The 23,171-nt window shown below is 26.7% G+C and overlaps 3 protein-coding genes across 3 annotated transcripts; 2 read left to right on the top strand and 1 right to left on the bottom strand.

Annotated features, from left to right (window-relative positions):
* Positions 1 to 4,851: 4,851 nt before the first annotated feature.
* On the top strand, positions 4,852 to 10,407 carry LOC130663251 (uncharacterized). The gene is made up of 6 exons (XM_057462374.1): positions 4,852 to 5,008; positions 5,729 to 5,998; positions 6,412 to 6,669; positions 6,739 to 6,957; positions 9,119 to 9,424; positions 10,026 to 10,407. Exons 2-6 carry the CDS (start codon positions 5,729 to 5,731, stop codon positions 10,254 to 10,256), a joined length of 1,284 nt encoding a protein of 427 aa, XP_057318357.1. The 5' UTR covers positions 4,852 to 5,008; the 3' UTR covers positions 10,257 to 10,407.
* A 7,301-nt stretch (positions 10,408 to 17,708) lies between these two features.
* On the top strand, positions 17,709 to 19,510 carry LOC130677113 (dolichol-phosphate mannosyltransferase subunit 3). Its single transcript, XM_057483717.1, has 3 exons — positions 17,709 to 17,867; positions 17,945 to 18,172; positions 19,395 to 19,510. Exons 2-3 carry the CDS (start codon positions 17,945 to 17,947, stop codon positions 19,470 to 19,472), a joined length of 306 nt encoding a protein of 101 aa, XP_057339700.1. The 5' UTR covers positions 17,709 to 17,867; the 3' UTR covers positions 19,473 to 19,510.
* LOC130677027 (2-(3-amino-3-carboxypropyl)histidine synthase subunit 2) lies at positions 19,477 to 22,469 on the bottom strand. The gene is made up of 4 exons (XM_057483548.1): positions 22,228 to 22,469; positions 21,332 to 21,662; positions 20,557 to 21,071; positions 19,477 to 19,992 (listed from the first exon to the last, which is right to left on the bottom strand). The coding sequence occupies exons 1-4, from the start codon at positions 22,351 to 22,353 to the stop codon at positions 19,519 to 19,521; spliced, it is 1,446 nt and encodes a 481-aa protein (XP_057339531.1). The 5' UTR covers positions 22,354 to 22,469; the 3' UTR covers positions 19,477 to 19,518.
* Between the last annotated feature and the right edge of the window lie 702 nt (positions 22,470 to 23,171).

Below are 23,171 nucleotides of genomic sequence, written 5' to 3' on the forward strand. Positions count from 1 at the left end.
GACCTTAAAAAAAAATTAAATATTAAAACATTTAAAACAAAAAAAAAAATCATAATTAAAAATTACATTTTTTTGATAATTAATTATTAATAATTAATAATTAATGTTTAATATTTATTACTAATTAAATAGTAATATAAAGGCTGTAAATAATTGATATAGCCTATAATTATTTATTTATAAATAATTAAAGAAAAAATTTGTATGATTAATTAATTTTTCAAATTTAATTAATTAGAATTAAAATAATTATACCAAATAATTTATAATTAAGTAATGCGTGGATAGAATTTCTTTTTTTTTTTAATTAATTTGAGTAAAAATACTCGTAGGATATTAATAAATACGTTATTAATTAATAAATAATTAATGGTTAATTGATTAATGAAATAAAAGTGTGTCATAATTATTAATATATAAGTGAATTAATTATTTAAGATGAAATTTATTTATAATTAAATAAATAGTTATGTAAAAGTAAACAATTTTAAAACAGATAAAAATAATTAATGATTAATTATTGATTAATGATTATTAATTATTGATTTATTGGCATATGAACAAGTATTTGATGATGTAAAAGTGTAAGGGTATATCAATATTTGTAAACTGCCATGGTAGTGGAAAAATATAATAAAAAAATTGAAGAAAATAAATTTAAATAAAAATAATAATTTTTGAAAAATTAATTTGATTTTTTTTTTGGATTTTCGTGATGTTGAGAGATTAATTATTAATTAAAAATTAAAAAAGCTGCTACGGTAATTTTTTTTTTTGTCTTTTTTGTATTTTGCGTTAAAAGTAGGGAATTTTGGAAAAAACAATTTTGACTTTGAGATTTGAGAATAGTAAATTGGAATAGAAAATAAAATTTCCGTTTGTTTGAGTACCCACATGATGGTAGTTTGAGTAAAAATAATATTTTGAAAATTTATGATTTTTTGAAAAATGAATTAAAATTATTTTTCATTTTGTAAACTGTAGTTTTGAATATGATATTAAAATTTGGGCAATTTGAACACCCAGATGTTATTTGATAAAAAAAGATTGGAAATTTTTCTGGAAATTTGAAAAATTATTTTTTTTTATTTTCCAAGAGATTTAAATAGTTAACGAAATTTTCTCAACTTTGAGTATCGACATGCCAGACTCCAATAACTAAAAAATTAAAAAATTTTTTTTTTTTTTCAAAAACTGAATTTTTTTTTAAATTTACAAATAATAAATTTAAGTGTAAAATAAAAATATCTTTCTCTGTATACCCTCATATCCACATATTGAAAATAAATGTCAATTAATAATTAATCAATCAATTAACGCTAATTAATTTATTGTCATATGATTAATAATTAAGTACAATAAATTTACTTTTGTCAGCCATAATCAATCATCACTCAATATAAACTTCATTACCATTAGTTTAATAATTAATAATTATTTATCTTATATATATATATTTCAATATTAATTAATTATTAACGATTATTTCACCCAAATTAAATCGCTCTAAAAATATATATAATTTAGAATCCCAAATAATATTCCACTGGAAATTTTAAATATAATTAATAATTATAATTATTAATTATTTTATGGTTTATCAATAAAAGAAAGTATGAGGCAATAAAAAAAACTTTTTCCGTTTTTGATTCAATATAAAGTTTAAATAAATTAAAATTATCATAGTTGAAAAAAAATAGCGAAATATATAATAAATAAATAAATGAATATAATTAATGATATATAAATAAACAAAACCAAAGAATTTTTAAAATTCAACAGGAAAAAAAAATATATATCGAACACTGAATAAATAAAAAAAAATATAATAAATAATTGAATTTAATAACAAATACTTACTCTTGTTGGGATGAATATAATTAATATATATTATAAAAAAAATAAATATAATATATACATAAACTTTAAATAACCCTGTTTGTTCAAAAATAAATGAATTAATTAATAAATTATGAATTTAAATTAAAAATATATAATAGTTAAGTAATTCAATATGAATTAAAAAAATATAAAAGAATAATATCAGAGCTCTTTTTTCTCTGTATAAATATATATATATATACATATATTAGGGTGGTCGTTAAAAATTAAATTTTTTCGGGCGTACCATAAAAAGCTTCTTTTTTAGTGAAAAAATACATCGGGAATTTTGTTATTTCTTTTTCAGTAAAAAGAACACGTACCTCAGGACGATCAAAGTTCATTTTTCGATACAATCGCGGTTTTTTTTTAATATCTCATGAAGTATGCAGAGTAAAGGAAAAAATCATAGGAACAATTTTGTAGGAAATTAAATTCTTGGCAAAAAAGGTCATGTTCATTTTTTTAATAAAATTTGTATTTATGAAGATATTTTAAAAAAACTTTTTTTTAGATCTTATGAATAGAGCGTTTTTAGAATTACAAATTTTGAAAATAACATGTTTCTAACCCGTGTAAAAAAAAAAAAATTGTTAAAAGAAGGTTAAAAAAGTATTTACTATTCTAAACTTCAAAACATCAAAACGACACAACGACAATTTTTTTTTGAACGTTTTTTAAACTTTTGAAAATTTAAGAGAAAAATCAATTAGTATCCTTGTATTATTAAGATATGCTAATACGAAAAACGTTTATAAATACTTCAAAATTAGTTTTTTTCTGAACATATATTGCACTGAAAAATGTTAATTTGAGGTATTAAGTCAATTGTTTTTTTTTTTTTTTTGTGTATTTTCAGAAGTTTAAAAAACGTTCAAAAAAAGTTCGTCGTTGTGCCACGTTTTGATGTTTAGAATAGTCAACACTTTTTAAACTTTTTTTCCACAATTTTTTTTATACGGGAAGTATATAGAAGCTATATCACGAGCATTAATGATTGATATGTTACGAGTTACGAAGTTGTCTACATTTAAGGGGTAACGATAACCGATTTTCAATCAAATTTAATTCATGAACAAACACCGGAAACCTAAAATAGAATAGTAGTCTTTAGCGTTTTTAGAAACTTAAATAGAAGGCTAGAAATTTCGTATTTTCAAAAATTCTAATTTGTCTCCAAGAAAAATTGTTTTAAAATTCTCATTTACTCTACGAGTGCAACAAAGATAGTCCCGTTTATTTTTCTGAGTATGAGAAAGAGGTCCAATAGCGTATCCCCTTAAGAAAAAACGTTATTTTTAAAATTCGTAATGCTTCAAACGCTCAATTGATAAGATCTAAAAAAGTTTTTTTAAAATATCTTCATAAATACACGTTTTATAATAAAAATGAACATGACTTTTTTTGTCAAGAATTTAATTTCCTACAAAATTGTTTATATGATTTTTTCCTTTAATTTGCATATTTCATAAGATATTTAAAAAAAACCGCGACTGTATCGACAAATGAACTTTGATCGTTCCGCGGCACGTGTTTTTTTTACGTAAAAAGAAAAAACCAAATTCCCCACGTATTTTTTCACTAAAATGAAGTTTTTTATGGGGCGTCAGAAAATTTAATTTTTAACTACTACCCTAATATACATATATACCTTCAATGTTTAGCTTGCTAACAATCGCTTTGCAATTAAAAAAAATAAACAAAACATTTAAAAGAATAAATCACTTTTTGTAAAACAAAAATAAAAGTATATACAAAAAAAAAAATTGATTTGATTAACTTATAAACTTTTTTCGAAAAAAAAAAAAAAAAAAAAATCAGATGTTTATTAATTGTACGCATGATCCAAAAACAAAGAAAAAAATAAGTAATTATTATAATTATATTATTGATGAGTAAATAATAATTAGTTATTAAAATGAAAACAAATAAAAGGATTGATAATTTAAATCAATTAATTATATAAGTGAGAAAAATAAAAAATAACAAAAAAAAGTAAAATAAAATATAATAATTATAATTATAATAAATTAACTTGGTCATTGTCACATCATTATTTGTACATTTTGTAGATAAATATAAGAAATAAATAAATCGCTTTCATCTGCAAAAATAATTTTTTTTTGTTTTTTTTTTTTAATTTTAAACTTGGGTAAGTAGATACTTTTCTGACTACGGCAGTAAATTTATGTCCTTGCATGTAAGCTAATATTTCATTTTATTTTTATTATGCACGGAAAAAAATTTACTGTCGCTGCAACAGGAGGCATTCATGTTGCAGCAACAGGATTAATACTGTAGTTGCGACTTAATAGTGAAATATAGTTCCACGGTAAAAAATGTTGTGTCATTGCACAGAAAAAAAGGATTTCTTGGCGCAAAAAATTTTTTCTTGCTCTAAGAAAATTTTTACTTGACCCAAGAAATTTTTTGTATTATAACGTGAAAACCAATTTTTTCTTGGGGTAAGATAAAATTTTCTCGGAACAAGAAAAAAATTTTTTAGGCGAAAAAAAAATTCTTGAGCCAAGAAAAATTTTTGTCTCCAATTCATAATACAAAATATTTCTTGCGCCAAGAAATTCTTTTTTTCTGTGTGCGTCAAAAAACTGAGTGTTACAAATTTTTGTGTTAAATATTTACCATTTTTGTGGGTTGATTTAACAGAATAAATCTTAAATGTATACATAAAAGTGTTAAATATTTAACACAAAAATTTGTAACACTAAGTTTTTTGACGCAATTCCACAAAATTTTGTACTGTGTAACTACATTTTACTATTAAGTCGCAACAACAGTATAAATCCTGTTGCTTCAACAGGATTTTTTCCTGTTGCAGCAACGGTAAATTTTTTTTCGTGTTGTATGAGTATATTTTAGTCACTTTAATAAATTGATATGAGATAAAACAATTTTTTTGTTATCAATGACATTGTTCTAATAATGACTTAGAGACAATTTTATAGTTAGCTTGTCGTGATTAATATTGAATATAATTACTATTTAAATGAATTATTTAATTTAATTTGAATGTATCGAGTATTGATAGAAAGTGGATAACGTTTTGAAAAGTTATAAGTGTCGTTTGTTAATTACAATAAATAAAATAGTTGATAAAAATTAAAAAGTTGAGTTGATTTATATTTTCGGGCTTTAATTTTTATAATTGAGCCTTTGGTATTTCAGTGAAATATTCTCGTAGAATAATTTTAAAAAATTACAGAATAAAAGCTTTAGATGTTCACTTTCTCAGTGGGTTACCACAACAAAAAACTAAAAAAGTTCATTAAAATTCATTTTTACGAAACAAACTCGCGAAATCGCTGTTAAATATTGACATTTCTTGGAAGTCGAAAATTATTTGAAATTAAATTTTTTAGCTGCATAAAGATAAAATATACCGGAAGCTTGTTTTTAGAGGTTTACTTAATGTCTTTTTTTATTTACCTAGAATTATTAATTGGGGTTTTATTTTACGGCGAATCTAAAAGCACGAATTTCCCTAAAAATTATCGTGACGATAATAAATAATCGTACGAAGCCGGTGAGCTGTTCGTTATAAAACTCAAACTACGGGCTTACCGATGAGTCTAATTAATTTTAATTCCCCATTTTTTTATGCTACAGCTTAAAATTAAAAGTTAAAATTAAATGATTTTTATAAAATTTTCTTTTTTTGTCTGTATCTTGGCAAGATATCATTTGGGATTAAATTATCCAGAAGATTAAAGTAGAGATTCAAAATTTGAAATGATATTATTTTGAACTCGATACGATTATTCTGATTAAAAATACAGCGTCAGGAATTTCGGTCCCTTTTATTTTGATTTGTAAACTCTGATTGTAGATGACGATATTAACTTTACGTACCAACGACGGAAAAATTCATAAATTAAATTCAGATCTTATAAGATACTCAGCAACTCTTAAAAATTTATTAAAAGACGTCAACATCGATGAGTATAGAGAAGGCGAGGTAATAAGTTTACCTTACAAGGAGTCCTCTCTAGTAGATAAATGCATCAATTTCGTTAAACTTCAAGCTAAATATTTAGAACCTGCAAACACTGTATATCAATTAACTGAATCTGTCAATTCTGATGAGTCTTTATCACAGGTATTCTTTTTATTTATCTACAATATTTCATTACCAACAATTATAAATATCAAGTTTACGAAAATCAACAACTTTTTTTTTACCAAATTTTTTACATATCCATTGAAATTGACTCAAGAGCTATTATTTGAATACCTACATGACTTAAAAAACTTGAAAAAAAAAATTTTTTTTCAAATACTACAAACATCATTTTTCCAAAATTTTTTTTTTTTCTCAAAATTATCACCATTGCCAAGTTAACGAACTCAAATGCTCTAGTTTGAGTACCCACATGACCATACAAAATTTTAAAAAATTTTTTAACCCCTAGTCGCATCATATCAAATTATAACAATCAAACACTTTTCCATTTTTTTTTTATTCAAAAATTGAAAATAGTAACTGATGACCGTCTAAATTATTTATTACAGTCAGGAGATATTTATTACCTAGAATCATCAGATAAAATAGCCTTTAAAGTTCACAAGTACGTTATTGCACTATCAAATGTTTTGAAAGAAGTTGTCGAAATGATGGGCGATGCTACAGATAATTTAGTACCTGTTTCAAAAGTTCATTCACAAGTACTACGTCTACTTGTTGAATGGGCGGAATTGAAGCACGAAAACTCTAGCTATACTAGAAAATCAACCAACGAATCATCCGAGTGGGAAATTTTTTTTTTTAAAGTAAATATGTTTTTTTTTTTATTAAAAAATCCGTTACAACGAAAAATTTATTAGTGAAATTTTTTACAGAACGTAGAGATAAATTTATTATTCGAACTAGTCAATGCAGCAAATTATCTAGATATTCCAGAATTATTGAGCGCAACCACAACTACAGTCGCTGAATATTTAAATCAAGAAAATATTCAAAATATTCGTAAATTATTTCATGTCGAAGATGATATAGGCACAAATTTAAAAGAAATATTAACCGACGACTTACAATATTTTGATGAATCATTAATCGTTTAAAAAAATAGTACGATGAAAAATAATTAATTGTACTTACGATAAAATTATTACAAATAACTAATATTTTAATTCTGAATAAAAATTGAATTTTTTTTATTTTCCTTTCATATGACAATAACTTTTTAAATTTTCCAATTACCGCTTTGATGATAAGAAACTTTCCTGCAGAAAATTTAACGAGCTACAAAAAAGGTCTGATACAAAATTTCGATAAATTTACTATTTTTGAAATTATGGGCAGTTTTAGTTCCGATGGTAGTAAACAATTGTTTTTAATTCGTTAATTTTTTTTTTAATAATAAAAGTATGATTTCGAAATTTATTTAGTGACGGTAACAAAAGAAGTTGAATTTACGTTTTTTTGAGTACCCATGTCATTAGATTTTGACAAAAAAAAAAAAAATTATTTTTTTAATTTTTAAAATATGAATGATTCTGAAGTTAGCTGACGTCTAATAATTTTTTAATTTTTTTCAGAACGATAAATTATAAAAAAAAAAAATATTTTAAAAATTGCACCTATAGTTTTTTTTAATTTTCTACTCGTGCATTTTCTTTTAACTTCCCGCTAAGAAAATTGAAAATTTTCAAAAATTCGACAAGTTATTGGTTTCGGTCCGATTTTCGAAAATCGAATTTCTAAGAGATCTTGACGTTTTGAGATTCTAAGAAGCTATTCTAATTTCCAGATGATGTCTGAGTATATGTATGTAAGTGTGTAAATATCTGTAACTTTTGAACGAATGAACCGATTTTGATCTTTGAGGTGTCATTCGACGCGGCGTGTTAATATCTTGAAGCTGTAAAAATTTAAGCTTAATCGGTAAGGTGCGTTCGGAGATATTTCGAAAATAAAATTGTTTCAAAAATGTTTTGTTTGGATAACTTTTAATTTTCTCGATGGATTGATTCCAAAATCTAATCAGCTCTAAAACTCTATAAGCCGCGTCGAATGCCACCTCAACCATCAAAATCGGTTCATTCGTTCAAGAAAAACCGTTGACGAAAGAATTCAAAAAAAAATTTTTTTTTGGTTTTTTTGAAATTTCTCAAAAACAATTGGATAAATCAATTTCAAAATTTAATCAGCTTTAGAACTTGATAAAACACGTCGATTGCTACCTCAACCGTCTTAATCGGTCAATTCGTTTACGAGATATTGTGGGAGAAAGAAATGCTAAAAAATGGTTTTTTTGAACACAATGGCATACAAAAGTATTTTCGAGCTGGAAGAGCTCGAAAACGTATTTACAACAATATTTTCGAGCTCAAGGCGCCCGAATATAGCGGGAAGTTTTAGGGCTGGCCCGCAGGGTCAACTGATAGACCGATTTTTAACTTCCCATGTACCTGAAGTTTGGAACGTTTTTTTGCGCAACGAAAAAAAGAAAAAATGCACAGTAATAAATCTACTGGATGACTACATTTCCAAAATATTTCGCATATAGATGCCGATATGTCAGCCGAAAACCTTCGGCCATCTTCAAACGGAATTACGCCTTAAGCAGTCGAATTACATCAATTTTTTTTCTATTTTCGTTCCGCGGAAAACGTTCCGATCTTCCGGTACATAACTTCCCGCGAAGAAAATTGCAAATTTTTAAAAAAAGGGAAGTTATTGGTTTCGGTCCGATTTTCGAAAATCTAATTTCCATCAGATGTCGACGTTTTGAGGTCCTAGGAAGCTATTCTGACTATTCCCGGATGGACGTGTGTGTGTATGTGTGTGTGTAAAAATTAAAAATTTTTGTTGTTTTTGGTTTTTTGCGAATAACTTATAAAGTATAAGTGTCTGCTACATTCACACTCATAATTTTAATACTGTTATGACAGTTCAAGATCATTGAAGGTTTTCAAAAAGTGGGGGGCATTGTCTGAGGATGCCCTACACAAAAAAAAAAAAAAAAAGAAAAAAAAAAGTTAAATAATTAATTATTTATTTATTGAATTAATTAATAATTTAATAAAAAAAATTATAAATTTTTGAAACAAAAAAAAAATTGTCTACTGATAAAAAAAAATATTGTCATGTATTGTTACATCACGTAATATGATAAGTCACGTATTAATGAGTATTAAAAGTGTAAAAATAAATTATTTAAATAATTTCAAAGTACGAAATTAAAAAATTAATGTGTTTATATAAAAAAATAAATTAATAGTAATGTTTTCTGGAAGTCAAAGTGGAGATACTATTTACGTGGTCCAAGCATCGGATGGTGAAACACGCAACGCTAAAAAATCGACCCTAGACAGATGGGTTACAATAAAAGAAATGTTTGAAGTAGGAATAGATAGTGATCCAGAGACTCCTGTTTATTTACCAGGCATTGCATCACAAATGCTTGATTTAATACTCGTGTGGGATGAGAAGCACAGAAATTTAGGAGAAGAATTACCAATTCGAGAAAATAATGGATTTGAGTATTTTGATCTTACCCAAACTCAAATTGAATTCTTTCAGGTAAGTTATTTTTAAAATTAATGATACCACGTAAAAAAACCAAGGGCACTTTTTTTTAGGAAATTTAATTGTCTACAAATTTATACCGATATATTTTTTTCGTATTTTTGTAAATTAAGACTGTATTTAAATTTTAAAAACTCGGTATGTAAAATTAAAAAAGAGTTGAGAAATTTTTGAAGTTCGATATTTAAATTGTGACTTAATTATTGAAGATACGATAAAAATGTATGGAAACAAAGTTGTAGAGAATTAAATTTTCTACAAAAAATATATGATTGATTTTTGTGATAAAATCATTAATTTAGGAGTTATTGTGATTTTTAGTAAAAAAGAATGATATTTATTCATGAGACTGAAGTTAGCTGACGTCTAATAATTTGGATTTTTTTTTAAACGATAAATTATGAAAAAAAAATATTTTTTAAAAATTGCACCCATAGTTTTTAAAATTTTTTACATGTGCATTTTTTTAGTTGTCTTTTTTTTTACATTAAATTGTTTAAAAAAAATTCGGAAAATTTTTAATTGTTTGCTAACTTCAAAATCATTATATATTTTAATGGATCGCTTTTTTTCTTTTTTTTGTGATATTTTGAAGGCAGTGGAGGGAAAGGGTAAAATATGGATTTTTGAACTAGTCAAAGCCGCAAATTATCTACAAATACCGGATTTATTTCGCGCAACATGCCGCTATTTAGCTACAAAAATAAAAGAGCTCAGGACTGCAGTCAATGTTCAAGAATATTTTGGGATTCAAAGACATGAAATGGATCCCGAAGTTCGACGTTTGTCGATAAGAACAAGTAATAAATGGTGTGAAAATCTGTAGAATCAAGGATCCACGTAATGATTTCGCATGTTAATAATTTAAAAAATAAATTCCTAATCTTCTATACTCGGAAATTTAAAATTTTGTTCATTATTAGGCATAAACGTAATGACTTTTAGACAATAAAATTTTTTGTAACTCAGACAATAAATTGTACCTTTAAGTTTATTAAATTCCTAAGAAAATTTCCTGCCTTTATTTATCCTTAAGAACTTAAAAATAAAACAATTCATAAGTGATCTTAATTATGATACTGAAGTTAGCTGACGACTAATAATTTTTGGATTTACTTTTAGACGGTAAATTATAAAAAAAAAATATTCAAAAAAATTGCACCTATAGTTTTTTAAATTTTCTACATGTGCATTTTTTTAGTTTTTAATTTTTTCGTAATTTATTTGTTGAAAAAAAATCCGAAAATTTTTAATGGTCTGCTAACTTCAGGATCGTTCTTAATTTATTGTCTAAATTTTTTAATTTTAAATAATTTTAAGTGTAAATGCATCTGACAAGTCAATTTTAAAAATTTTGAAATAAATAAATAAATAAAGTGTAAGTAAAATAAAAATTAAAAAATGCGTATTCAGATCAATGAAAAATCAGTAAGCGCATTTTTTTAAATTTCAGTATTTCGATTCATTTACTAAAATTCATAGATTGTCTTATGTCTGCTACATTTACTCATTAATATTTAGTAGAAAAAATTTTTTTTTTTTTTGGCACGAAAAATCTGAAAGTCCATTGTTGTAAAATTATGGACTAAGTTAATTGTTACCGTCATCTGTTTCTACTTTTTTGAATTTTTAAATTATTTAGAATAAAAAAAATCTGTCTATCGGTTGACCCTGCGGGCCAGCCCCAAAACTTCCCGCTGTTTTCGAGCTCCTTGAGCTCGAAAACATTGTTGTGGATGCATTTTCGAGCTCTTCGAGCTCGAAAATACTTTTGTGTGCCATTGTTTTTGAAAAAAACCGATGTTAGCATTTCTTTCTCCCACGATATCTCACGAACGAATTGACCGATTTTGATGGTTGAGGTGGCAATCGGCGTATTTTATTGAGTTCTAGAGCTGAGAAAATTTTGAAATTGTTCGGTTCAGTTGTTTCGAAGATATTCGCAAAAAACCGTTTTTTACCATTTCTTTTGCCCGCGATAACTCTCGAACGAATTATCCGATTGAGATGGCTAAGGCGGCAATCGACGCGTTTTATCAAGTTCTAGAGCTGATTAGATTTTGGAGTTGATCGTATAAGTCGTTTCTGAGAAATCAATAAAAAACCAAAAAAAAAAAAATTTTTTTAATTCTTATTCTTTGTATAACTTGTAAACTACATGATCGATTTACCCCAAAATCTAATCAAGACTAAGTTTTGGTGAGCTCTTTCGATCGCCACCAAGTACGTTCAAATCGGTTCATCCGTTCCAAAGATATCGTCGGACAAAAAAAAGTTCACACACACACACACACACACACACACACACACACACACGGACGTCCATCCGGGAATAGTCAGAATAGTTTCCTAGGACCTCAAAACGTCGACATCTGATGAAAACTCGATTTTCGAAAATCGGACCGAAACCAATAACTTCCCTTTTTTGAAAATTTGCAATTTTCTTAGCGGGAAGTTAAAAAAATTGATAAATTACTCACCGAGTTGATTCAAATTCCGCCATTTTCGTTCATTAAACCACTAACTTTTCTTCATAAAATCCATTTATTTAACATAAATATATATTTCTAATATATATATAAAAAATATTTTGGTCGTTCTGGAAAAAATCAGTTCAATTGTCATCACATCCCCGTCACTTGTCGCTCATCACTTACACTTTGAAACACTTCACTTATAAACAATCACTTTAAATAACAAAAACTTATAGTAATTGACACACTTCACTTAAATTATCACAGTTAAAAACAATAAAACATTAATTATTATTAATAAACCAAGAAAAATTCAAATTTTATTCCTACTAGCAATAATTCTCGTTACTCGAAACTCGCAACTGATATCGACGCCGCAAAACTGCGCATTGGCACACGCGCGCTAAATTGAAACAAAATTGAAACTAAAGATGGCGCCATATTCAAATGGTGAAAAAAAACAAACGTTAGTATTTTGTTTACAGTAAATAGTAAATAAAAAATGGCATTATCTTCTATGTTATTAAGAGAATTAGGAAAATTTTGATCCCACCATAGCTATATGATAGAATTAGTTAACGTTAATGAAATCGGTATCATTAGATAGGTCTTAACTTGAATTTGTGCCATTTCGTAGTTTAAACTTTTTAATTGCCAAGTATTGAAATATATAGATTTATCTATATCATTCGAATTACATTTAAATTACGCGAGAAAAAGACGATGGTATTTATTTTCTTTAAATAAATTAATACTTTAATTATTCTGTCATTAAATATGAGTGAATGTCACTGAATATATAACTATATTATTTATATCGCGTTACTTATTCCAAAGTGACAGATTTTTCTACTCCCTTTTGGTTTTAGGAAGCTTCTCAAAGCCAAAAAAGTGTGGATAGAAAAAAAAAGGATTTATTGACACAAAAAATCTTTACTCGCCTGAAGAAAATTTTTACTTAATCCAATAAATTTTTTGCATTGTGAATTAAAAACAAAAATTTATTTAGAACTAGAAAAAATTACTCGGTGCAAGGAATTATTTCTTGACCAAAAAAATCTTTTCTCGCCCCAAGACAATTTTTGTATTTCCTTCATAATGCATAAAATTTCTTGGTGCAAATTAAAATTTTGTTGCGGCAAGAAATCCTTTTTTTCTGCGTATTTTATAAATTTAATAGTGAAATTTAGACAGTCACGTAGTGATTAACGGTTGCTCGTTTTGATTCAATTCTAAAAATTATAAGACCTCGCCAACTTATGATCCTGAAGTCAGCAGACAATTAAAAATTTTCGATTTTTTTTTTTTTTAACACATCAATTAGAAAAAAACAAAACTAAAAATATGCACATGTAAAAATTTAAAAAAACTACAGGTGCAATTTTTCAAAATATTTTTTTTTCCAAATTTATCATTTAAAAAATACAAAAAATTCTCAGACGTCGGCTAATTTCAGTATCTTGTCAACTTTAGTATTATTAAAAAAATCTGGGATTACTTGTTAGTAAAATTAAATAATAGCGAATTATTTATTAACTGACAATATTAATGATTGATTTATTAATTTAACTAAATCATCGCGGGAATTAAAACGAATTCTATTTAAAAATAATAATAACAATTATATATAAAAAGTTTGGCTTGCAGGCACACCGTCAAAAGTAAAAATTTCAGAAGTATACCAACTTCAGAAACTCACAGCTAGGAATGTAAACAATAAAGATGGTTCATAATTCAGAATGACAAATTATCACCTTGTCAAAAACATCGAATCTCTAATCTTTATATCAACACATACTCAGAATTTACAATATTCATTCTTTCGTAATAAAGAATTAACAATATTTAGAATGACAATATTTCAGAAATCCAATACTTCCGAAATTTCAAACTACGAACGCCAATTCTTCAGAATTACATTTTATACGAATGACCATTTTAGTAAAATTTTCTAAGCTTTGCTGACATTCGGTATTACAGACTTTCCCTATGAATTTACCATTATCATGTGAGTGCTTTGGCGGATTGATTGGGTTTAAAAAATTTGTATGACTCGTTATGTAATAATTATATATGAATTTTACGAGTTTAATTTGTATGAAACGATTATATTGAATGTACTGAATTAAGATAGAAGTGCTATTTGTGGCCAGTAATAATTAAGTTCTAATAACTCTCTAAACATGAATAAGTGAAAATAAGTGAAGATTTACTAATGCCAAGTGCAAACCGAACCACTAATTTCAAAAAGTGGTTCGGTTGGCACTCAGAATTAGTGAATATTGACTTATTCACGTTTAGACAGAATAGTTGAGTTATAATTATTTAAGCTTCAACATAAAATCGTAAAATTAGTGACATAATTTTTTTAACACATACTAATAAACAATATAATCTCATCTGTTTAAAAATAGTTTATAGATTTTAAATATTATCAATTTAACTAAACTAAATTTTAATCGAAACTAATCTTGATGTATATCAGTATATACCCTGTCCAAAAATTCTTGTAGAATCCACGTAACTGCGACAAAAACCGCATAGAATCCTATAGACTGTATTGGTTTCAATGCCGTTTTTGTCGCATGTGATTGGATTCTATGGGAATTTTCGGATTATTATTATTGTAACTTAATTATTATTAATGCTTGTGTGATGAATAAAAATACAGCCAAAATTAAATCCAGATGCATTTTTTATTTATAAATTTATAATTAACATATATGTTTATGTTTTATTAGGTCCAATATTTTAAATAATAATTATAATTCAAGAATAATTGATTCATTCTATTGGACATTGATCCGTGTATTATTTTCAATATCTTATTTGAATTTTATTTTATAATTCATATAGGATAGAAGTACCATTTTTGGCCACTTTAGTACCAGTTATGGTTACTTCAAAAATTTTAATAAAATAATACGCAAAGTACGTAATGATATGATGAATTTTTTTTAATTCATTTAAAGGGAATTTTTAACTTCCCGCTAAGAAAATTGTAAATTTTCAAAAATTCGGGAAGTTATTGGTTTCGGTCCGATTTACGAAAATTGAATTTCCATCAGATGTCGACGTTTCGAGGTCCTAAGAAGCTATTCTGACTAATTTCACGATGATGTCCGAGTGTATGTATGTGTGTACGTACGTACGTACGTACGTATGTATGTATGTAAATATTCGTAACTCTTGAACGGATGAACCGATTTTGATCGTTGAGGTGTCATTCGACGCGGCTTGTTAATGTCTTGAAGCCGTGAAAATTTGAACTTAATCGGTAGGGTGCGTTCAGAGATATTTCAAAAATAAAATTTTTTCGAAAATGTTTTATTTGGATAACTTTTAATTTGATCGATGGATTGATTCCAAAATTTAATCAGCTCTGAAACTCTATAAGCCGCGTCGAATGCCACCTCAACCATCAAAATCGGTTCATTCGTTCAAGAGAAACCGTTAACGAAAGAATTCAAAAAACATTTTTTCCTTGGTTTTTTTGAAATTTCTCAAAAACGGCTGAATAAATCAATTTCAAAATTTGATCAGCTTCAGAACTTGATAAAACGCGTCGATTGCCACCTCAACCATCAAAATCGGTTAATTCGTTCGCGAGATATCGTGGGAGAAGGAAATGTTAAAAAATGGTTTTTTACAAAACAATGGCATACAAAATTTATGCCATAGTATTTGCGAGCTCGAAGAGCTCGAAAATGTAATCACAATAATGTTTTCGAGCTCAGCGAGCTCGAAAACAGCGGAAAGTTTTGGGGCTGGCCCGCAGGGTCAACTGACAGACTGATTTTCTATTGATTTTCTATCGATTTTCTATGACAGCAACAAGTTTTTGTTTTCTGTCAATTTTCTATGGATTTTCTATCGATTTTCTATGACAGCAACAAGTTTTTGTTTTCTGTCAATTTCCTATGGATTTTCTATCGATTTTCTCTGACAGCAACAAGTTTATGTTTTCTGTCAATTTTCTATCGATTTTCTATGACAGTAATTATTGTGATAGTAATTGTATTCAAATTATATATAAAATTAATACTAATAATAATTGTGATAGTAATTGTATACAAATTATATATAAAATTAATACAAATAATTATTGTGATAGTAATTGTATACAAATTATATATGAAATTTATACTAATAATTATTGTGATAGTAATTGTATACAAATTATATATAAAATTTATACTAATAATTATTGTGATAGTAAATGTATACAAATTATATATAAAATTTATACTAATAATTATTGTGATAGTAATTGTATACAAAATTGGCTCAACGAGCTCGAAAACAGCGGGAAGTTTGGGGGCTGGCCCGCAGGGTCAACTGACAGACCGATTTTTAACTTCCCGCTAAGAAAATTGTAAATTTTCAAAAATTCGGGAAGTTATTGGTTTCGGTCCGATTTACGAAAATCGAATTTCCATCAGATGTCGACGTTTCGAGGTCCTAGGAAGCTATCCTGACTAATTTCACGATGATGTCCGAGTGTATGTATGTGTGTACGTACGTACGTACGTACGTACGTACGTACGTACGTACGTATGTATGTATGTAAATATTCATAACTCTTGAACGGATGAACCGATTTTGATCGTTGAGGTGTCATTCGACGCGGCTTGTTAATGTCTTGAAGCCGTAAAAATTTGAACTTAATCGGTAGGGTGCGTTCAGAGATATTTCAAAAATAAAATTTTTTCGAAAATGTTTTATTTGGATAACTTTTAATTTGCTCGATGGATTGATTCCAAAATCTAATCAGCTCTAAAACTCTATAAGCCGCGTCGAATGCCACCTCAACCATCAAAATCGGTTCATTCGTTCAAGAGAAACCGTTGACGAAAGAATTCAAAAAAAATTTTTTCCTTGGTTTTTTTGAAATTTCTCAAAAACGGCTAAATAAATCAATTTCAAAATTTGATCAGCTTCAGAACTTGATAAAACGCGTCGATTGCCACCTCAACCATCAAAATCGGTTAATTCGTTCGCGAGATATCGTGGGAGAAGGAAATGCTAAAAAATGGTTTTTTACAAAACAACGGCATACAAAAGTATTTGCGAGCTCGAAGAGCTCGAAAATGTATTCACAATAATGTTTTCGAGCTCAACGAGCACGAAAACAGCGGGAAGTTTTGGGGCTGGCCCGCAGGGTCAACTGACAGACCGATTTTTTTTACTGTATTAGAATGAATTTTTTTTTTTTTTATACTTCTCCATTAATTAAAATGAAATATTAAAGGTCTAAAAATAAAACACTGGCCATAAATAGCACTTCTATCTTAATTCAGTACATTCAATATAATCGTTTCATACAAATTAAACTCGTAAAATTCATATATAATTATTACATAACGAGTCATACAAATTTTTTAAACCCAATCAATCCGCCAAAGCACTCACATGATAATGGTAAATTCATAGGGAAAGTCTGTAATACCGAATGTCAGCAAAGCTTAGAAAATTTTACTAAAATGGTCATTCGTATAAAATGTAATTCTGAAGAATTGGCGTTCGTAGTTTGAAATTTCGGAAGTATTGGATTTCTGAAATATTGTCATTCTAAATATTGTTAATTCTTTATTACGAAAGAATGAATATTGTAAATTCTGAGTATGTGTTGATATAAAGATTAGAGATTCGATGTTTTTGACAAGGTGATAATTTGTCATTCTGAATTATGAACCATCTTTATTGTTTACATTCCTAGCTGTGAGTTTCTGAAGTTGGTATACTTCTGAAATTTTTACTTTTGACGGTGTGCCTGCAAGCCAAAAGTTTGAAACTAATTTCGTAAATGCGAGAAATTACAATCTGCGCAATCTACCGGTAAAATATTGAAAAAATGTATATTTTATACATGACAAGTAAGTTATAGGTTAATGTGTTGTCAAAACATATATTGAATAATAAGGAGAAAAATATATTATTGATAAAAAATATATATTTATATAGTAAGACTTTTTATCTTATCATAAATAATAAAAAAATAATTTTTTTTTAATTAACTATTACTAATTTATTTATTTAGATGACCAAATTAATGGAATGGGTATTTTGTCTGGGACTATTTCTGGGTCCATGGACAGCTGCAATAACCGGCACAATAAAATCACCATGGGTTAATGAATACCGGCAATTATTATTAATATTACCAATTATTTTAGTTATTATTTTCGGAATATATGCTCTTACTGTGGTACTATACCGTACATTTACTTTTAACAATTGCGAGGAAGCCGCTAAACAACTTCAGCATGTAAGAAAAAAATTTTTTTTAAAATTATTGACATCCAATTTAATAAAAAAAATAATTTTTGCTCAGAGATCGATAGAAAAACGAATGCCCTGTAAAATGAGTACCAACAAGACATATTTATTTTAAAATGAATCAAAGATTTACATACATTTAACTTGGCAAGAGTTGAAATTTATAAATATGACGTTAGTAAAATTAAAAATAACAGGGTGGCCACAAAGAAATGATTTCAAAATTCCCTGATATTTACCGGTATTCCAGTAAAGTTTTTCACATTTTTCCCTGATTTAGAAATTTTATTCGTATCATTTAGATATTCAAAGTTTTTATTATATTTTCATTTTTAATAATTAAATTTGATAATTAAATCATGCGAGAAACCAAAAAAAATGGCAATAAAATAAATTAATATTGCCCACTTTTGATTATTTGATGTTAAAAATGTATAAGTTGAAATATTTAATAAGAAATTTTATGATTTAAATAAATTTAAAATACACTGGTTACAAAAATTGAGGGATATTAAAAAAATTTCAAATTTTTTATCAATTTTCAACAGGTTGTAACTCGAAAGAAAATGGTCGTACATTAAAAACAAAGTCAAATTGTAGCTTCAAGTGTCTAGTTTTCTGATCTGGGTCTTTAAATTTTTTTATTATGCACGGTTCCGGAGCAATCAAAAATCAATTATAATTATCGAAAAAAATTTATTGAAGCTCGAAGACCGTTTTTCAGACGAGCTAAAATTTGGTAAATTTATTTTTCGATAGTTTTCTTATGATTACTCCGGAACCGCACATAATAAAAAAATTTAAGAGCAGATCAGAAAACTAGACACTTGAAGCTACAATTTTCCTTTTTTGTTTTTGTCGTATGGCCATTTTCCTTCGAGTTACAACCTGTTGAAAATCACTTTAAAATTTGAAATTTTTTTAATACCCCTTAATTTTTATAACAAGTGTATAATTAAAAATTTTTTAATTTTGAACTGTTAAAATTTAATTCCCGGATACTTTTCGAAATTCCCTGACACTTCCATGATATTTCCCGGTTGCATTAAATTCCCTGATAATTCCCAGTTTTCCCGGTTCGTGGCCACCCTGAATAAGTATGGCTTGTTGGTACTCATTTTAAAGAGCATTGAATTTTCTATCGACGAACGCAGTCTGTTTTAATTAAAAAAGAATTAACATTAATTACTTAATTATTTGAATAATTACAGCAAATCGCACAAGCGCAGGCTGAATTAAGAATAAAAGGAATTTTACCACGTGACCCAAAAGGTTCTGAATTAATGTAAATAATTTTATAAATAAAAAATTTTTATTAATTACATAATTTATAAATTATAAAATTAATGATGTCTTATTAATTAACGGCTCGGTATCATAATTAATAGGCAATCCACGACGACCTTGTTCCGCTGTTTTTATTTCAGTTTCTCCTAGTTTTTGTTCTAGTCCTTGCCAAGAACGATTTAGTAGAAAATCGGCGCCAGCTTTACCGATTGCGACCGTACCATCATTTTTACACGCCAGAGTCTTCATTTTCTCTGTATCAGTCTGCTCCCCACTTTCCGATGAATAATTACGCAATTGTCCGGTAATTAATGATATGTCTGATTCATCTGTTGGCTTAAATTCGACGTAATTAATTCCACCGGGTAATAATTGCCGGAAATCAAGACAGTAATTTGTAGAAAATTCTCTTGAATCATTGAAAGCTAGTTCAACTTCAAATGGAGTACACAGTGGCTTATAATAGTCCTTTGAGTCAAATATTTCATTTTCTGGGCATGCTATTACGACAAATGCATCAACCTGTCAATAAATATTGTTTTTATTAATTTTTATTTTTATTACTTCATGTGGTTCTGACTTCGGGGTTTGTAAGAAAAAAAAATTAATGGTACTATTGAATTCACGAAAAAATTTCATGAAGTTTGAGTACCCACATCGATATCTTTTATTGATATTAGAAATACTTGTATATTAATTATCAGATAAATTAATTAAAAAATTTTAAAACTAAAAATATTGATGTGGGTACTCATTTTACGCGAAATTCTGTCTACTATTCGTCGCTAGACAAGAAAAAAAATTTCGCTCAAAAAAACTGTTTTCAAAATTAAAATTTTGATTTTTTGTAAGAAAAAAAAAATTTTTACTTATTGACCCGGGAATTTGTAATAGAATTTTATAAAGTTTGAGTACCTACATCGATATATTTGAATTAAAAATGAATAAGTAGTCAAAATAATTAACATTAATTAATAAATTAATCAAATAATTGACTGCTCAAAATATATTCTTGTGGGTACTCATTAAACTCAGAATTTCATCAGCTATTAAAATATGGGTTTAATTCTTTTTTTAAATTCTTACCTCCGCAAAATTTGCCAATTTCGCAGGATTTGGTTTCCCAACACTAAATATATATGATTTAATATTTTTACGTTTTAATATACCCTTAATCATATCTAATACATCTAAATAATTCTGTATTCCTAGTGTTGCTACTACGATACCAATAACTTTTGCGTCTTTTAATTTTTCCACCAAAAAACGACGTCTTCTCAACCAGGGATTTTTCGTTACTTCAAATTCATTAATGTCCATTTTAGTACTTTCCTCTTCAATTTTTCCTGTACAGTAATACCAATTTTGTACTGGTATACTAAGCGCAAATGATGCTAATGTTTTATTGTTATCTCCTAAATAAAATCCCACAAAATCTTCAAATTTTTCGTCGTTTAATAATAATTCCCGTCCAATTATTACTTTTTTCTTATCACTATCATCACTTTTCTTATCAGTAAAGTCAATATTTGATTTACAATTCAATAAAGTTAATTTTAGTTTATTATAATTTTTTTCTTTTAATTTTTTCCAAATTGATTCTGTAAAAAAATTTATTAGTTTTCTTTTTTTAAATAAAAAAAAAAAAATTTTAGAACTGCGAGTCAATAGAAAATTAAAAGTCCTTTCGAATGAGTACCAACATGCCATATTTATTTCCAAACAATATATATATATATCTTATATATGTTTATTTGAAAGTAATAATAAAAATGGCTTGTTGGTATTCATTTGAAAGGGCATCAAATTTCCTATCTCACTATATATGTAAGCCATAATAATAATTGATTTACGTAATTACCAATTGCATGTGCGTAAGAGACGTCATAAAAAAATAAAATATTTCTATCACAATCAAAATAATCACAGAATGATTGAATAAAAACATCTATATCAATATTACTCTTCGGCAGGACATGAAAAATTGGTAACTTAATTGTAGGATTGAGACATGCATGTCCGAAATGAATAATTCCATCAGCTTTGATGTGATCTGCTGCTACTTCGTCCACACAACAACTTCCACATGTCGTATCACCTAGAATATATACTTTGTGACCTAATAATTGTTCTAGCTCCAGCGCTATGATCGCTGAGTCCTTTAAAAGTGTATCAGGAAATTGCAAGCAGACCTAGAAAAAAAAATCATCATGACAGTCGTGTAAATAATAAAATTTCCAGTAAAATGAATACCCACAACCCTATATTCCAATCAAGTTATCATTGGTAATTACAATTGTTAATTAACCACCCCCTTTAATTGTCAAATAAATTATTTCTCCAAATATATCGATGTGGGTACTTATTTTACTCGCGCACTCTTTCTCTCTCACGTAAAAATTGTAATTTTTGAAAAAATCGAAAAAAAAAATTTTTTCGAAAATAAATTTTTTTTTTTCTACCAAGAAAATGGTCGGAAATTTTTTAAATTAATTTTCAATGCTACAAGTTATAAAAAAAATAATTAAAAGTTTGTTATCAATTCATAATAAAATCTTATGTGGCGTACGTGAACTTCGCTATCAAGTGAATGGCGCCTTTCTGACATTTGAAAAGAAAAAGTCATAAAATTTTTATACGTATTTATATACAGTTTATACTGTTTGAGCGACTAAATTTAATGAATAGAAAAATCACAATTTTTTTAAAAATAAAATTTAAAAAAATTATAAATCTCATAAATTTAAAAATACATACCGTTTTTAATCCACGTGCTTTTATCCACTCGACACAATTATTTAAATAATAATACTCTAATTTTTTAGCGGTTTCTAAATTTAAACTATTACTTTCATTATTCACTAAACAATTAGGAGGTGTCATTATAAATTAATGACAATTGTTTTAAAAAACTGTAAAAAAAATTTTTTATAATAAATCTTATTTTATATTTTCGGAGTCAACTTTCGTAATGACAACTTTCAATATTTTGATACTTTAGTCCAATGACCTAGAATTGTCAAGATATTTTTCAACTCTGTGTCTGTCAATTATTATTGTTATTATTGCGGGAATAGTAATAACTAATTTTAAGTACTGATAAAAGTATCAACAGTTGGTAATTTATTTTTAACAGGCTCTTAAATTTATGATACTGAAGTTAGCCGACGTCTAATAATTTTTTAATTTTTTTTTTAAAACAGTAAACCATAAAAAAAGATATTTAAAAAAATTGCACCTATAGTTTTTTAAATTTTCTACATGTGCATTTTTTTATTTTTGTAATTCATTTGATGAAAAAAAAATCAGAAAATTTTCAATTGTCTGTTAACGGCTGGATCATTCAAATTTTGAGGAATTGTTGAGAATTTTGGCACCCTTAGGAAATATTTAAAAATAAATTGCACTCAAACCCTATTATATTTAATTTTAAATTTAAATTGTATGAATAATTCAAAAGCAATTTATTTTTGGCGGGAAATTTTTTTTTAAATTATGACGTAGAAAGGACACTGAAGTTAGCCGACGTCTAATTTGTGGATTATTAAGTAACACGATTAATTATAAAAAAAAAAATATTTGAAAAAATTGCACTGATAGTTTTTTAACTTTTCTAAATGTGGATATTTTTAGTTTTTGTGGTAATTGATTTGTTTAAAAAGAATAAAAAAATAAAAAGATTGTTGATTGTCTTTCAATTT

Source organism: Microplitis mediator, chromosome 1 (assembly GCF_029852145.1).
Source record: "Microplitis mediator isolate UGA2020A chromosome 1, iyMicMedi2.1, whole genome shotgun sequence".
Classification (NCBI taxonomy): domain Eukaryota; kingdom Metazoa; phylum Arthropoda; class Insecta; order Hymenoptera; family Braconidae; genus Microplitis; species Microplitis mediator.